At 39.9% G+C, this 18,828-nt stretch overlaps 1 protein-coding gene across 1 annotated transcript in view; it reads right to left on the bottom strand.

Moving 5' to 3' along the window:
• BICC1 (BicC family RNA binding protein 1) overlaps window positions 1–18,828 on the bottom strand; it is a 125,257-nt gene that overhangs the window by 71,449 nt on the left and 34,980 nt on the right. Inside the window, exons 2-3 of the mRNA XM_032231947.1 lie at window positions 11,133–11,179; window positions 1,450–1,519 (exon numbers count right to left, since the gene is read on the bottom strand). Coding sequence (XP_032087838.1) covers window positions 1,450–1,519; window positions 11,133–11,179 — 117 coding nt within the window. The remainder of the gene's footprint in view (window positions 1–1,449; window positions 1,520–11,132; window positions 11,180–18,828) is intronic.

The raw sequence follows: 18,828 nt of genomic DNA, 5'->3' as shown, positions 1-18,828 counted from the left end.
TCTTTTTGTTTGGTTTTATTGCTTTAAATGTGGTTTTATATTCTGTAAGCTGCCTTGAGCCGCCATGGGCGAGTAGAATTCAATAAATAAATAAGTCAATAGACTCCCAGTTGTGGAGTTCCTCCCCTGATTCTGCCCTTGGAAACATTGTCTGAACACAGCTGGAAGTGCATTCCTAATGTTACTCTGGTTCAGGAAGCAGCTGTTTCAAAGCCAACTTGTGCCTTCCCCAGGGTGCTTGGTGTCCTCCGTCGACTGAACGCCAAAGGTGATATGAGGAAATACGGTTTTTTTAAACATCTAACTAACTAAGAATCAGTACATATTGATAATATTAACAACCGGGACAAGAAAAGTTTTTGAGTATGCATGTAGTCCTTAACTTACGACTACAACTAAGCCCCAAACTTCTGTTGCCAAGTGAGACAGGGGTGAAGTGAATTTTGTGCCATTTTTCTTGTCCCAGGTGTTAAGTGAACCACTGTAGTTAGTTGTTAAAATAGTAACATCATCGTTCAGTGGATCTGGCTTTCCGATTGACTTTGCTGGTCGGAAGGTCGCAAAAGGGGATCACGTGACCCCAGGACACTGCAACCATCATAAATATAAACCAGTTGCCAAGTGTCTGAATTTGGATCACGTGGCCATGGGGATGCTGCAACGGTTGTAAGTGTGACAAATGGTCATAAGTCATTTTTTTCAGTGCCATTGTAACTTTGAATGGTCACTAACAAATGTTTTGTAAATTGAGGATTACCTGAATTTAGGGATCAATTTACTCCCACAGGGATGGAGATTTCACTAAGTCATTTTTATGAATTGACTAGCCGATAACTCTGAGTTGCCTGGGTATTTATTTATAGAGGGATAATGTCCTGACCAAACATAATTTCTAATGTTGGATTTTCCCCCTTACCAGAGAGAGCCCCCTTGTGGAGTTCTGTGAAGCCGTTACCATGGCAACTCCATTGCACTGCACAGTAAAAGTCATTTTATGGCTGTACAGTAGAAGCCATTTTAAGGCACAACAGGCTGTGTCGTAACAGAACACACCCCCCAAGGGGTGTTAGGGATGTCTTATCCCCACAGTATTTGTTTCCAGAGAGTAAATCATCTATGTACCAAGTTTGGTTGAAATTGCTTGAGGCGTTCCAGAGTTATGCTGGAACATACACACACAGGGCTGGTTTTTTATATATATAGATAGAAAATAGAGAGAAGATAGATGCACAAATGCAGTGCACATTTTCCCATATACACAAAACCCATGGAAAAACTGTATCTGAGTTTGCACAAAATGTCTGAGATTGTAATTTATATCTTGAAATAGGTGAAGGTACATGAAGATAGCATAAATTTTCAAGAGTTACTATCACATCAATTTGGAGCCCGAGATTTGTCTCTGTTCATGAGGGTTTGTTTACATCACAACAAAAAAGCAACACTTACCTTTCTTGGATTTCGCACCAATCTTCAGTTTAGAGGGCCAAGCAATCTGGGTGTTCGTTTCTTCCATAATCTGTCAAAGGACAAGAAATATTAGTTTAAATTGAAACACCCTTGCCATTTTCTATCAGACAGAAACAAGCAGAATTTGTAATAATTCCGAACTGATGCAAAGTTGCTTTAAAATACCAAGAAATGGCTTTCAGAAGACAAGTCTGATTTAACTCCAGTGGGAAGGAACCTGATGGATCGTAGCATTTTAACTGAAACAAAATATCAATACATTTAAAAACTTAGCTTTTAGCTGACTGTTCCCTATTAGCATCAGACTTCCCTGAATTTGCTATGGTATGCCCTATTTTTTGCCAACATTTTCTTAAAAGTTACTCATAATTAATCAGTAACTGGGCAGGCTTATTTTGGCCCTGCAGAATTGTGCTCTGATGCCCAGTTCACAATTTGGCTTTGAAAGAGTGGTCTGATCATCAGCTGGTGGGAACAGTCACCAGGACTTCACTCCCCAGTGTAATAACAGAATAACAGAGCTGGAAGGGACCTTGGAGGTCTTCTAGTCCAACCCCCTGCTCACGTAGGAGGCCTTATACCATTCCAGACAAATGGTTGTCCAATCCCTTCTTAAAAGCCTCCAGTGATGAAGCATCAACAACTTTGGAGGCAAGCCGTTGCACTGGTTAATTGCTCTATCAGTCCCAAAATTTCTCCTTAGTTCTAGGTTGCTTCTCTCCTTGATTAGTTTCCATCCAGTGTTTCTTGCCCTGCCTTCGGGCACTTTGGAGAATAGATATTCCTTCTTCCTTGTGGCAGCCCCTCAAATATTGGAAAAAGCCCTGATCCTGAATATGTGGGCACTGACAAATACAATCCAGCAAGGTTTTTGTCTTCATGCAATTGGTCACTAAATGAACAATTGTTAACTCAAGGACTACCTATATCTTCCCTGATCCCACTGTCACCCTAAGATTAAAACATAGAAAGAAAAGCATAGGGAGTCCCAAACCTCAAGAATATTCAAATTACTAATCCAAACAATTCAATGTAAGAAATGCAGCGTGGAATGATTATTTAAGCACGTCTCTTTGAATCTCTGCATGAGTCCCTGTTCTGGGTCTACCTCCTTTCTAGTTAATGGCTGCATTACACTTTCACGTTCTGCATTGATAACACCCCACATTTTACTTTCTTGTAAAACATCAGTGAAACAGTAAACAACGTGAGTGTATCCACTCCTATTTCAGGTAAGAAAATAATCCTCCATTCTCTGAACTGGAGAAGAAGTCAGCATACACGATCGGGTTTCAAATATGGCTGTTTCAAGAAATCATGGCTATAATTATGATGAAAGAAACGGCATCCTTTGCCGATGCCTTACAGGAAAAATTTGAAAGACAAATACACACACTGAAAAGTTTATACTTCTTTCTATTGCCTGTATCAATAGAATTCCTTAAAGCCACTATTTCCAGAGGATGGTGCCATGTGGAAAAAGTGAGAAATGTCAGCCAGGACTCAATGCTCTTTGCTTTGAATGGGTTTCAGCAGCCACAGGGTAATAAATTGCAGCTGGGAGGTGACTTCCAAAAAGGCAGTTCTACCATGACATACATCTATTCCTAAAAAGCCCCAAATACAGATGTGAAATAGGAACTGTGGCAGCATCAAGTCTGAATGCTAAATCACTCAGGTCGACCTATTTTTTGGGAGGAAAGCTATGGCAAACCTAGGCAACATATTAAAAAGCAGAGACAAAGGCCCATACAGTCAAAGCTATGGTTTTCCAAATAGTAATGTATGTGTCAGGGTTCCAAATAGCATCCAAAAGTAAATCAGAGTCCAAGGCAAAGTATTGCTCAAGGTTCCAATTTATTAAGAGAGCCATGTTGGCACATCTGGGAAAACCCAAATCTGAAGCTTCTCGGTTTTCCCCACCCAGTTGAAAGTTCAAGATCTTGCCCCCACACCCAAGTCCATCCCATGGTCCACTCTCCCATGCCACGCTGGCAGCTTCCACCCATCCAGTTCCGGTCAGGTGCAGAGGCAAAGGATGACCTTGGCTTTCTAGAAAATCTTTTTTTAATTTTTTAATGTTTTATTTAAAACAAACACAATCCTTCTTTACATGCTATAGAAAGTGTATCAGTTGGTTACAAAAAGACTTTTGTGCATCTCTTCCACAGTCAACAAACATACTTCATATTAACTCAAGAATTTTAACTCAAATATTTAAACATGTCACCATCATCATATCTTCATTTTCATTTGACTATAATAAAATTCATCATAAAATATACCAAAGTTTAATACATAACCACATTCTGGCCTTTCAATTACTATTTCTATAATCCTCCACTAACACTAAATCTTTATGTCTTATTCTAGCTAAACATCCATAATATTTAATAACAAAATTTTCTAATCCTCCTTTCCAAATCACTGTTTACAATTTACATACAGTTTCCTTATGTTATACCCATATCTATATATACGTTGTTATTCTTATCCCTCCTTTATTTGACTATATCCTGTATCATAACATTTTGCCCCTAATAATCAAAACTTTAACTGTATCTAACTTAGTTCTTTTTTATTAACTTTTATGTATAATCCAACGGGATTTCTAATCTTCCTTTCATGGGTATCATTCCATATTCATATCCAATCATACTCATCATAACACTACACATTGTATACATCAGTGTTTCTCAACCTTGGCTACTTGAAGATGTCTGGACTTCAACTCCCAGAATTCCCCAGCCAGCAAATGAATTCTGGGAGTTGAAGTCCAGACATCTTCAAGTGGCCAAGGTTGAGAAACACTGCATTAATAACATTATCAATTATTTATTTAAACTATATCTATTGTCAATAAATTTCACTAAGTTTAACTAGTTTTAAATTATATTCTTCCATCTATCAACCTGTATCTTTCCAATAGCAAAACAGACTCATATCTTTTGCCATTTGTGGTGCCAGTCCTCTAATCATCTCCTTGATCAACTTTGTATGGACTCCTCTTAGCAATTCCTTGTTTATAAGATCTCTCATGTAATATTGATGCCCTTCTTCTGTTTCCTTAATCAGCATATCTTTGATTGTCAGTAGTGTTATCCATGCTATTGCTAATGAGATTTCTCTCTTTAAATCCATAGATTCTTTGTTTTTTTCTTCTTCTGTGTCTTGTCCTATGGGATAAATTTCCCCTCCCTTTAATTCCTCTTTCAGTATTCCACTCTTTCCATTTTCAGAGACCGGCCAATCACCATAAATATCAGCAAATTTAATCTCTTTATATTCATTTTCCACTTCGATTTTTTGAGTTTTAACCACCACATTTTGCATTTGATAAACATCTTCAACTTCTTCATTATATTTTGCTGTTATGTGCTCTAAGTCTTCCAACTTCTTGTCTATCCTTTCATATATATTTGATAATTTCTGTATTTCTGAAAATATCTTTTGCAAGCTCAAGGTTTCTGTTTGCTTTTGAAATTCTGCCATTCTTTCCAGCTAACAAACACAGCTGCTCTAGCTTGGAAGGTTAAAAAAATTAAACATAGAATCACAAAAACGTTTGTTTTCACTTTTCTCTGGTTAGAGATATACTTCAAAGGGACATCTGTGTGCTTCCCTTCTTATCATTTTCTATAACCAAGCAGTAAGACCTTACAGTGCCAAGCCAAAACAATCAGCAAAGAAAAAAAATGTTCCATTTCCAATACACAAACTCCAATAAACAAACCCTCCAGCCTCTGAGGAGCAGTGTTACCGTTACAAATATTATTTCTTTTGTATCTTTTTTGTGTTTCAAGTTAAAAAAAGAGTCCAATCTATAAATGAGTTTTAAAAAACCCACAGCAAAGAAAGAGGAAAACTTTAGTCCATAGATTGCAGAGAATAATAAAAGAAAAAATAGAAGAAGAAAGCTTAATCCATCTGTTTCAAAAGACTTGCATAAATTCCATCCATGAAGATAGCATTTAAAAAGTAAGATAACCACTGTCGAAAACCATTCCAAATTTAATTCCGCCGCTTAATTCTTCTGTTCTCCAATTTGAATTAATTTTAAGTTTTTTATAGGCAGTCTCTTTTTAAAACAGTAAAAGTTCCTCATCAGCTGGAAACATTTTCTCTTTCTGTATCCTTCTATTTGGAGCCGCCCCGACTTCGTCAACCTTGGCTGGATTTTTTGTCGCAGGCTTGAAGAACTTCTCTTGCTTCTATCAGGGATTTTGTGATGTCCCTGAGGTCAGCAAGATGTATTCTTCCTGTTCACCTTCTCTGCGGGACGGTTTAGGTCCAATTGGACCACCCAACGGCAAAAGTATTGGCTGCGGTCTCGGAGCATCGAGACCGCACATCCATATCATCGCAATGTTGGCTCCTCCTCGGCTTTCTAGAAATTTTTTTGTTATGGCTATAACTCCTTACAATCCCCCTCTCAACTTTCCCACAATAGGAAATGCATAGCAGAATAAGAAAAAGTGTTGCAAGCCAAAGATCCAAAAGGAAAGATGGCTGCAGGCCTGACAGTATAGCTGTGAGAGTTGGGTCATAAGGAAGGCTGAGCGCCAAAGAATTGATGTTTTCACATTGTGATGTTGAAAGTCCCTTGGACTTCAAGGAGACCCAATCAGTCAATCCTAAAGCAAATGAAACCTGGCTATTCTTTGGAAGGACAGATAGTAAACTGACGCTCAAATCCTTTGGCACTCAAATGAGAAGAGAGGACTCCTTGGAGAAGACCCTGATGTCTTCAGTCTTTCTGAAGATAAAAAGAGAAGGACAGCAGAGGATGAGATGGTTAGATAGTTTCATCGATGCGATGAACATGAATTTGGGTAAATTCTGGGAGACAGAAGAGAACAGGCATGCTGTGGTCCATGGACTCGTGAAGAGTCAGACACAACTTAGCAACCCAACAACAACTGCCTATATATCTTCAGACGTTGGAACTATATGTATCTCCCAAATTCCAAATTTGGAACTGCCTCGAAAGGAACAACCTTCTGCTTAGCAGAACTGTGAACAAGCAGTTTGGAAACTTGAACCCTCTTGCAAAATAAAAATAAAAAATCCTGAATATTAGAAAAGTGGTCCAGGTAGAAGCTTGAGGCTACTTATGGTTAAAAGTCAAAAGTGGACTTCAGTCTTAATTCATTCCTTCTGGAGATGGTTGAAATGGGCAATCTGGTGATCCCCAAAACAGTATCACATTCTCAAGTTTATGCAGAGTAAATCTGGCACAAGAACAGGTTTAGTACATGAACATAAGATTAACCTTTAAGTTAATTCTGAAAAGGCTAATGAGCAGATCTTAGGAACCACTTGCTCGCTTCCCAGAGGGCAATCTAGAAAAATCATTATTTTAAGCAGCTTAGTGAGTGAGTATGGCATTACTCAGCATGTTCTGTAAGACTTACTCTGGCACCCCTGCAGTGTTGAAAATCTAGTGATTCAGGCTAGTGCGAGCGGGTTCCAAGTAGCACACTTCTGTTCTTCTAACTCGCTCAGCTTCCAAATGAGAAAAGGAAACCATCCAAATTTTTGTCCTATGTATTGTTTGGGGACTCCTCCCCAAATTTTAACAAAGGCACATATAGCAATTCCCCAGGATTACACAGTCTATCCTTCATTTTCTGAAGCTCTTGTGGGAACTACAGATTACCTCCAGAAGCTGAGAGATTTTTGGGACTCAACCGGGAATTACGATGGGTTCTATAGATGGCAAAATCTCATTTTAAAGAGGGAAAGAAAGGGAGAAAAGAACACAAAAGCCGAGGTTTTTTGCTGCTTTCATGCTTGATAGATGACAGATAGAAATGATAATAGCAGGTTGGTCAATTGATGAATACACAGGCAAGGCAGCCAGGTTGTCTCAGGTTGGCTGAGCAACACTCAGCACTTAGATCTGCTGGTGCTATCAAGAGCTGTCTCGGCAGGTGGTAACTCTCTGTGTCTGGATGTAGAAGCTAAGTGGGGTCTGGCATCACCAGTTCTTAGATGAGGATCCAGGGCAATAGACTACACTACATATCTCAAAAATATTACTGGGAGAAGGCAACGGCATGCTAGTTATCTGCCACTGCCAAGAAAAGTACAAGGGTTCAATAATTCACTAGAAATCAAGAGCAAATTAATGGGGACTTAATAGAGCAGAGCAGAATGGAACAACAGAGTTGGAAGGGACCTTGGAGGTCTTCTAGTCTGACCCCGTGCTTAGGCAGGAAACATCTTCTTTAAAACTTCCAATGTTGGAGCATTCAGAACTTCTGGAGGCAAGCTGTTCCACTGATTCATTGTTCTAACTGTCAGGAAATTTCTGCTCGGTTCTAAGTTGCTTCTTCTCTCCTTGATTAGTTCCCATCCATTGCTTCTTGCTCTACCCTCAGGTGCTTTGAAGAATAGTTTAACTCCCTCTTCTTTGTGGCAACCCCTGAGATATTGGAACACTGCTATCATGTCTCCCCTAGTCCTTCTTTTCATTAAACTAGACATACCCAGTTCCTGCAACCGTTCTTAATATGTTTTAACCTCCAGTCCCCTAATCATCTTTGTTGCTCTTCTATGCACTCTTTCTAGAGTCTCCACATCTTTTTTACACCGTGGCAACCAAAACTGGATGCAGAATTGGCAAGTGTGTCCTTGCCAAGGCATTATAAAGTGGTATTAACACTTCGCATGATCTTGATTCTATCCTTCTGTTGATGCAGCCTAGAACTGTGTTGGCTTTTTGGCAGCTGCTGCACACTGCTGGCTCATATTTAAATAGTTGTCCACTAGGACTCTAAGATCCCTCTCACAGTTACTACTGTTGAGCAAGGTACCACCTATACTGTACCTGTGCATTTCGTTTTTGTTGCCTAAATGTAGATCCTTACTCTTTTCACCATTGAATTTCATTGTATTAGATAGTGCCCAATGTTCACGTTTGTCAAGATCCTTCTGTATCTTAAGTCTATCTTCTGGAGTGTTGCCTTTTCCTGCCAGCTTGGTGTCATCTGCAAATTTGATGAGTTCCCCATTCCAAACTTGATGACTTTACCCATCCTATCTTCTCACAAGCTGACAATCTCTCTCTTCACACACACAACCTTTTGTTAGAAATTTGCAAGTTAATGTTACTGCATCTTTTGAAAAAAATCTACAGTAGCATCATGTTTTAGGGTACACTATGATTAAACTGTTAGAGAACCATCTGTCCATGGCATTATTTTAAAAAAGGACAGCCAGTAATTAGGAAATCATTACTTAAAACTGAAAATGATCCAGTGATTAAATCATACAAGATGCTTGTGAATTTATTTAATCAAGCAAGGCAGACTGTGAAAATTTAGATTACAGGTGCCTTATATAGGATTGAAAAACAGAAAATAGACAATGACAATTCAATACAATAATAAGAGAATGCAAGCCATCAAGGCTCAAACCCATTACTGATGGGATCATCCAGCACCCTGGTCCAATATCCAGGGAAGAAGACAGTTTTCAAGATGATTCCATTTCAGAAGGGATGGTGTTCCATAAGACAAATGCCACAACAAAGAACGCACAACACCTGCGCCCCACCAGATGACACTGGAGGGAATCTCCTCCTCGTTCAATCTTTGGGATTGGTTGAAATGACCAGAGGCAGACAGTTTTGGAAAACATCCAACCCTAACCCATGTCAGGAAGGGTTTTTTAAGTGGTAATCAGTACCTTGAATTGATCCTGGAAACCTATTAGGAGCTAGTAAGACTCATGCTACTTGGGTGTGCCATGAGACAGTCATACCTTTTAATGAAAAGAAAGACTAAAGGTGATTAGCAGTGCTTCAATATTTGAGGGGCTACCACAAAGAAGAGGGAGTCATGCTATTCTCCAAAGCACCTGAGGGCAGGACAAGAAGCAATGGGTGGAAACTAATCGAGGAGAGAAGCAAGCTAGAATGAAGGAGAAATTTCCTGAAAGAACAATGAACCAGTGGAACAACTTGCCTCCAGAGGTTGTGAATGCTCTAACACTGGAATTTTTAAAGAAGAGATTGGACAACCATTTGTCTGAAATGGTATACTATAAAGTTTCCTGTTTAAGCAGGGGGTTGGACTAGAAGATCTCCAAGGTCCCTTCCAATTCTGTTATTCTGTAACTATTTGCACCACTTCATTCTGAAACATTTCCATCTTCTGAAAGGTCTTCAAGCACAGCCCCAGGTACAGCACATTGCGACAGTCCAAAGAGAAGGCGATAAAGGCAAAATCTAGGAATTGGGCGTGGTTATTGCGCAAAATGGATTTGTGTAAAGGCCTTCCTCGTCACATCTGCCACCTGCTCTTCAAGCAAGAGTTTATCTTACTCTGCATCCAGATTGAGTTGAAGAATAAAATAGTTGACTCAGGGGGTTTGTTTTCCTAATTCCTAATTAGCTGACAATTCAAATTTAATCACACTTTCGAATAAGATTTTGGCTGATTCACCCAGCCCTCCTTAGCCACATCTGTAAATATAAGAAATTTCTAAGCTTCTTGTCATCCTGTCTTCCAAACAAGATGTAGCCATTTTAGTTTCTTATTGCACAATATTCCAAAACTCCCTCCCCCTCAGTATTTCGACACCCGACTTCCAGCCAAGCATGTGACCCTTGTGAGAAAATTCACCACTTAGAACAATGGTTAAGTTAAGCTGAGGTGACAGTTACTCAAAGCCACAGTATCATCATTCCAGCTATTGCATTCCAGTCCAGAATAGAGTGGGTTTTGGAAGATTTTTTTCCCTTTATCCCTAAAATCATGACTTTTTATTTTACACAAGGAAAAGTTTTAAGAGATTGAAGAAAACAACACAGAGAAAGAAATGAGTAAACCATGAGCTTTTACTCCAAAAAGCTTTTCTGAAAGTTTCTCTTTCAGCCACAATACTTTACAGGCTACCAAAAATGCAAACTTCTGCAAATTTAACAATTCACACAAAGATGACAAATGCCTCAGCCTAACTGTGTCAACCAACCACAAGTCCTGCATATCTACAATTACTTTTCCTTCCATCCTGAAATAGCAGAGCAGAAGGAACGGAAAAAGCAAGAACCGTTGTCGCCAACACTGAATGTCTTCAATTCAAGCAGAAGCCAATCATTTTAGGGATTTTTTCCTAAAACCCTTTCACCCCACCCCATCCCCCAACCCTTAATTCAGAAGCATCCACAAAAGAAAGTAAGACCAACCTAAACCACAAGGACCACATGCCTATATATTAGGAACCAAGCTAACCATAATGGAAACGTAATATTATTTTTCTAAATAGAAGAACATTCCAAAGTCATTACTGGCCATGATGGGGTGACCTAGAATATTGGGGGCTCTGTCTAGAATTTGGATCTATATTGTGGAGCTAAACATACATTTCCCAGTCCTAACCTTAGTTAGTTATCCCAGAGAAGATGAAGAGAAATTACTGTCCTCTATGCAAAAGTAGGAGGCAGCTAGTCTCATGGAACTTAGATCAGATATAGCTCATCCAATGTCTTTGTCTATTGCGCAATGGGAAGGGCTGGTCATACCTATATACCATCTACTCTAGGTTCTCTGAGGATTTAACAAAAACAAGAACTTGTCCATTGTGTTCAGGACTCAATCCAAAAAGCATTTTCTGTTAGTTGCTGCAGGTATATCCATGAATGCAAAAGCTCTTACCTTCTGGAAAAAGTCTTCTCCACTTTTCCCCTTTCCTTCAGCAGCAGCTGAAAATAAAAATGGCACACAATTAATCAGATCTACCGCAACATCCTTGTCCTTGTTTACTAACCCCTCTAAGGCAATCGTGGAACATCTCGGTGGGGAGTTTCCCAAAGCAGACTGTTCTGCCAATGAAAATAAATGTTGATGCCGAAATGCACGATTGAACTGAATTATTAAAAGTTTGTGAAATAGCCTAGCATAAAAACTTTTTCATGTAAATGACTAGAAGACCTTGGTCAATTTGACATTAATTCAAATTTAGAGAACCCCTTTCCTCTTTCATTTTGATGAGGACCCTTGTCATTTTGTGAGGAGATGAAATAGGCTAAAGAGCAACCAGCTCTCCATTTCACAGGATCTCAATTTCACTGGATCAGCACCAGATTTCTCTCACTGTCCCTTTTTCAGGTTTTGGAGGTGATTCATACATGTTTATACTGCTTCCAGTGGAAAGGGTCCCAAAGCGGTTTACAAGTATAAAGTACATTATAAGCCATATCGTAAAAACATTACATAAATCCTAGATCTGTGATGGTGAACCTATGGCACACGTGCCCAAAGTGGCACATGGAGCCATGTCACCTGGCACACGCGGCATCACCTGTTCCTCTTCTGGGTTTCTGGTGTGCATGTGGGCACAACGATCAGCTAGCCTTTGTGTGTGCAGCAGTGCTGGTAACTGGAAGAGCTGGTCTTCCATTTTCCAATGTGGCCAGCTGATCGTTGAGAGTGCATGCGTGCCAGTAAATGGCACGCTGGCCAATGCACATGCATGCGCTGAAAACCGGAAGTTCATTTCCCAGTGTGCGCATGTCCCCTGGGCAGCTCATCTTCCAGGTTGCGGGTTAGACAAGCCGGTACTCAGTGCTGAAAAGGTTCACCATCGCTGTCTAGATAGTAATAAGAGAAAAGCGTAAACAGAAGCCATTTTTCTTCCTGCAAATGCACAAAAAATATTCAGTTAGAAGCTGCTACCATGGATGTCTCAGGGTCAAGGAAGAGCCATCCAGAAGTTGACTGCTCCCACAGAGAAAGGCTGGCCCGCAGAGGCCACAAGATGGTACCCAGTGGTTTTGAGCACAACCAAACCATCCATCCATTCCTAACAGATGATCCTTGCCTTCTCTATTACATTAAACCAGCCGTTTTAAAAGGACAGCTCGCATTTCTTCCACTGTTTTTAACCTTTCCAGCTTCACAATGAATCCAAAGAACTACTTTAAGTGCTTAGTTGCATGCTGTGACATCCAATTTTTTCTCCTCCCCCCTCCCCAACAGCATAAAAACAACCACCTAAGACATCAAAGTCTCTTTTCTCAGCCATGGACATTTTGTTCAGTATCCTTGAGCTGGGAACCATCTTCAACCCAGAGGAAGTTCTGATTCGTTCTCCGGAATCTCATTTAGAGACCTGATACGATCTAATGTTTTTCTTTGACTTTCACCACTGAGCTTCCTTCTGAGAATAAACCAACTCTGTCTGCAATGCATATTCAGGAGTATCCAGTTACGGATCGCTTGCATAACGTTATTCTTCCACAAAGAGAACATTTCCAAAAGGCAGCCCTCCATCACCTCGGCCTGAAAGTGAAATTAAAACTAAGCACAACGGCACTGGGTTTCTGTGAAATGACATTGTTGTGATTTTCAGTCCCTGGTACTTAAGCTAATAAGAGGTTAGGAGGCTCTAATTTCTTTCCATGTGGGAAACTCAGTTTTTGCCAGACTGAAAGAAAAAAATTATAATAAACAAAATGCTGTTTTGAGTAGCATGGTGCCCTTGCACATTCCCACAGGACCAAGAGGTCTCCTTGACCCACTGTCTTTGGACATCTAAAAATCAACTGATTTTAGAAAACAAAGTGGTAGTGCTGGAGGGGGAACTGATCTGTTGCATAGCACATTGGTTGGCCATCCTCCTTCCTAAGAATAGCTCAGAGTCCAATAATGTCTCTTGGAGAAATGGATGCCTGCAGCACAGGTACGCTGGGGACAGGTGAAATTATTTTTCTGCTTGCTCAGAAAAGGGGGAAAACTGGCCAGCAGAAGAGTTACTAAGAGGCAGAAAGGATAGAAAGAGCAGGGAACATGGGGTGGGGGGGGATCTTTGTCTCTTGTTATGGCTCTCAAAGCAACCAGAAATGGACAACCAGAAAATGGATGAAAAGTGGAATATTAAAGGGAATAAGATGAACTAAGAGAAAACGGTTAGAAAAGGAGGGAGGGAAAGAAGGGATATATTAGTAGAACAAAATGAAATATGTTAACACTGTTAATGATATCTAGCTAAATAAGATGTGATGGAATTATATTTATATTAATATTGTTAATTGTGGATAATAAACTAAGTAAAATGATTATATGAAAATTTAATTTGAGGATATATGCCATCTATAGAAAACAGAATAACAGATGGAAAATGAAATGATAGTTTTGATTTACTTCTGAAGGGGCAAAAAATGATATTATGTGTTAAGAAAATATTAAGTTTAAGATGGAAATATGGGAAGAAAATAATACGGCTGAAATTAGGAATGGTATGATGAAAAATGAATTATGTATATGAGATAATGTAATAGGGGGAAAACCTGAACAATACTTTGTTTAGAAAAAGAATTTACAATTTGTAACAAAAAATAAAAAAACTTTATTTGCAAAAAAAAAAGCAACCATTCTGTGAATGTGTGTGCACACTCACAAACACACAACTGAGACACCCACACAAAGAGAGAGCAACTGTTTTGCAAAAGAGCCACAAATTTGGAGAGGGAGTGTATTGCACATCTTAAAACTGAAAAACCAAACTTAAAAAAAAAAACTTCTCATAAGTAAACAGCAACTTCAGTTTTTTTAAAATCCCAACAGGGGAGAAGTTAGCAAACCAGAAGAGTGCTGGATAAATAGTGGGGTTTTCTGGGCAGTGATACTGACTCTTAGAGGGCTGGAGAAACTGGGTGTTTTCTAACCTCAAAAGGTATTCTTGTCTTCCAAAATACACTCCTGGATTCCACAAAGAGGTAATTGAAAACCTAATTTCTTTAGAAGGAAACCAGCATGGAGTTAATAACCACAATAACATAGATATGGGGGACTGACACCAAAATACCCAATGTTCAGTACCTATTAACCTGTAACTCATTGTTCATTTATCTAAGGATAGTTGAGTTGACCACATTTAGAGAGCCAAGTGATCAACTAAAGTCTCAGCTAGCAAGTTGAGATCAAAGTTCAAATCATTAGGGGTGACATGAAATCAGTCTTCACAAAGAAGAGGGGGTCAACTTATTTTCCAAGGCACCCGAGGGTAGGACAAGAAGCAATGGATGGAAACTCATCAAAGATAGAAGCAACTTAGAAAGAAGGAAGAAATTTCCTGACAGTTAGAAAAATTAATCAGTGGAATGACCTGTCTCCAGAAGTTGCGGGTGCTCAATCACTGGAAGCTTTTAAGACAAGACTGGCAACCATTTGTCTGAAATGGTAGAAGGTCTCCTGCTTGAGCAGATGGTTGGAATAGAGGACCTCCAAGGTTCTTTCCAACTCTGGTACTCTGTGTGAAGAACCTTCAAAATACTATAGAGGTGTTAGGTTTCCCAATTTAAAAAGAAAATTTTTAAAAAGAAAGAGGAATAAAGGTTGTTGATTCTATAAACATAAGATCATATGATCATCCATATGGTGGCCTGCAGCCATTTTTAACGAAAACATTCCTCAACTCTGGCCATCTTGGCTCATGAAAGCAGTCAGAATTGGATTGGCAGAGGATAGCAGAAAAATGTTTCCCTAATTATTATTATTTATTTTATTTATTAAATTTATTTGCCTCCCATCTTATTTTGAAGTATCTCTGGGTGGCTTAACAGCATAAAAATATTAAAATAATCAAAAATAAAGATTCCTAACACAATGAAATGGAAGGACAATCAAAGTAAAATAATAGTTACAAGATTTTTTTTTGGGGGGGGGAGGTGGAGATTGGCTCTTAATTAATCAACCAGTATGAGTATGAGACTCTCCCATTGGGGCTCCAAGCCATCTGGTACTTGTTCTGTTCATCACAGAGAAGGTCTTTAAATCTGGGTAAGAAGGAAGGAAGTTGACAACATGGATGTATTTCAGTCAAATATATCTGGCTCTGACTGATGGATCCTCACCAAGGACCAAACCAGTGGTGGGATTCAAATAATTTAACAACTGGTTCTCTGCCCTAATGACCATCTGGGTAGGTGGGGCTTGGTGGTCATGTGACTGGGTGGGTGTGGCCAACTCAAGGTCACTCAGGTCGAAGGATGCTTCACCTTAGCTGTTCCAATGTAATCAGGGTTAACCGGAGAGGCAGTTTCTGTAAGCAGGTCAATAAAGATTAGGCTAGAAATAACACTAGAATGTTTCCTTCCTGCCTTCCTTACAGGATTAGCCCCATAAAGTGGGGGGTGGGAAACAAAAGGAGATTTCTTCTAACTATCGGTTCTCTGAACTACTTAGAAAGTTACCAACCGGTTCTCCCGAATAGGTGCGAACTGGCTGAATCCCACCACTGGACCAAACTGGAAACCAACCAACTTTTGTGTCGGTTCTCCTTGTTGGCTAGAGCAGGGGTGTCAAATTCAAGGCCCAGGGACTGGATCCGGCCCGCAGGGTGCTTAGATCTGGCCTGTGGGGCCACCCTGGAAACAACAAAGAACCAGCCCATGGTGCCTCTGCCAGCAAAAACAGAGTTCACTTTTTCCCGGCACAGGGTTGCAGGCAGCCAGTGCAACTGAAACAGAGTTTGGGAGCCCATTTTCACTGGTAGAGCTCTCGGGCCACATGCAGGCACCACAACACGAGTGATGTTGAGCTGCCCATGCCCACCCTGGCCCCCAAGGTCAAACACAACCTTGATGTGGCCCTCAATGAAATTGTGTTGGACACCCCTGGTGTAGAGCATCTTCCAAAAGGAGGACATCAAACCTGGTGTTTTTAGTTAGATTTTGGGTGCAGCCCTCATCCAAGATGCCATGAATGAATTCTCTTGAAGGTTCCCCTCATTAGAAAACAGTTTTTGGGAAATCTGGGGTGCTTTCTTGCTTCATTAAACTAGCTGATACAAAGCTTTGGCCTCCTTAAAGTTGTTTTTCTTGCATGAGAAGAGAATATTTCTGTGTAATGAACAGAACCTCCCCAAAGAATTCACAAGTTAGCAAAATCTGACCTAACTAATGGGTAGAGGGGCTTTTTTCTCACGTAATGAAAATATACAGGCTCCGGTTAACTTCTGAAATTTAATAGACTGAACCTTTTCCCACTACAATATTTATAAAGATTATCAGACCATTTATATAAAAAAGAAAAGTACTCCATTCTATATAAATTACAGGTGCGTTCAAAACTGTATCTATTTCCACTCAAATATATATTTCAAGCAATTTTCATTTCAGCTTCGCTCTGGTGGGTTATCATGCCGGCTTGCATTTCATATTTTTCCCACTTGTAGCCAATGCAGGGCTGCAAATGTTCCGTCCAAAACTAACAGCACAAAGTTGAAACAGGTGTTAACGATTATAGTATCCATGAACTTCGAAAATTTGTCCACTATAAACATGAGCAAAGCACTACTGAACATCCCTGAGACTGAATTTAAGCAAATTATTCTTAAAATTCTAAATAGATGCTATTGCAATACAAGTTTAAGGCAGGCACTTCTGGAATATCTCCAAGAAAAGAAAGGGCTTATAAAACTATGTAAACTTTTGTGTCAAGGCAGAAATTCACTTAGTGACCATTTGAAGCTACAACAGCACTGAAAAATATGAGTTATGAATGTTTCTCACACTTATGACCCTTGACCCCATGATCACGTGATCAAAGTCAAGATGCTTGCTGACTCATATTTTCAACAGTTGAAGTTTCCAGGGGTCATGTGATCCCTTTTTGTGGCCATCCAACAAGCAAAGTCAATGGGGAAGCTAGATTCAATTAACAACCATATTAGTAACTTAATAACTGCAGTGATTTACTTAACAACTGTGGCAAGCAAGGTTGTAAAATGGGCAAAACTCAACAAATGTCTCATTTGGGCTGAGTTGTGGTCTTAAATCAAGGACTACCTATAATCAAGTCTATCCCCAAACATTTCAACAATGCTGATGCTAGCTAAACAAGTCGGTAGCTTTGCATCCTGCCAGGACTCATCAGTCTCTGTCTCCGTCTCTCTCTCTCTCTCTGTCTCTCTCTCTCTCTCTCCCTCCCTCTCTCTCTGTACATAACTATGGAATGCCTTGAGCAATTTCAAACAAACTTCGTGCACAGATGACTTACTCTCTGGAAAATAATATTGTGGGGGCAAGGCACCCCTAAAATGTCTCAGGGTGTGTGTTCTGTTAAGATACAGCCTGTTGTGCCTTAAAATGGATTCTACTGCACTGCCGTAAAATGGCTTCTACTGCACTGCCGTAAAATGGCTTCTACTGCACTGCCGTAAAATGGCTTCTACAGTACAGCGCAGTGGAGTTGCCGTGGTAACAGCTTCACAGTACTTCACAAGGGGGCGCCCTCTGGTAAGGTGGAAAATCCAACATTAGAAATTACGTTTGATCTGGACATTTTCACCTATAAATAAATGCCTGAGCAATCCTCAGCTCAGCTAGTAGACAATAAAACCATTCAACGATGAAATCTCTTTCAAGGTGAGCTCAATTCCTAGGACTTCTCAGGAGGAGCCATCCTATTTTCCTGGCAAAAGTGAAGAAATATTTGCTACTGCCTTCTTTCATGACTTGTTTTTAAACTTTCCAGAGTAGCTTGCAACCCCTGGGATTCCCTGGTGTTCTCCCATCCAAACACTAACCAGGTCCAGCTCTGCTTAGCTTCTCAAGATCAGCCAAAGTCAACCAGGAGCCGCCACCCAGATGGGCAGGTTAATGTTTAAGAGGGCTACATTCCTCTTCATTCCGCAGGCTTCCATTTGTGGTTTTGTATTTTAATTCTGTCCTTTCATCTCCCATAATTTTTCAGATTCTCTTTAGCTTGTCTAAAACTTGACTTTGGTATCATGCCAGTGTCCATGTTGGACAAAAGCTAAAGATTCAGAGATTGGAGCCAAATATATTTGAAATCTAAATTATCGTGCAGAACATATTAACATAGCCTATCGAAACCAAAGAATCACTCTTCAAAGGAGCATTTATGGTATCAAAATCTGTCTTTGGTAGCAGGGAACTGAAGTCATTGCTGATGCAACATCAAAGCAAGAGAAATCGTTACCGTTTATTTTTGCAGCTGTCTGGACAAAGACATTTTAAAAAGCAAGTTGTGAATTCTTGCAGAAGAGGCAATACACCCCCGCCCCCCTGTAATAGACATGGTTGGAGAAATCTTGATTCTAGGAACCTGAAATAAAAATTGGCAGAAGAGAAAAGCATGCAGATTTCAAGATTAATTTTTTTTATATAAAAAACCTATGTCTTTTGGGGTTGGTGGAGTCTTCAGTTCCTCAAATTAAAAGATGCAAAGCACCATCTCACTTGTTAAGTACCAACCTCTTTGCAAGCACACCCAAAAACAGCAGAGGTTTCCTGAGTTGACAGTCCCACAGGGAAGAAAACTAGCAGAGATTTGGCATGGCTTGTAGACTTCCCGTATCTTACAAGGGTTGTAGACAGGACATGGT

The sequence above is a fragment of the Thamnophis elegans genome, chromosome 15 (assembly GCF_009769535.1).
Source record: "Thamnophis elegans isolate rThaEle1 chromosome 15, rThaEle1.pri, whole genome shotgun sequence".
NCBI lineage: Eukaryota > Metazoa > Chordata > Lepidosauria > Squamata > Colubridae > Thamnophis > Thamnophis elegans.
The sequence above is the reverse complement of the archived record's forward strand: the minus strand, read 5'-3'. Positions and strand labels throughout refer to the sequence as shown.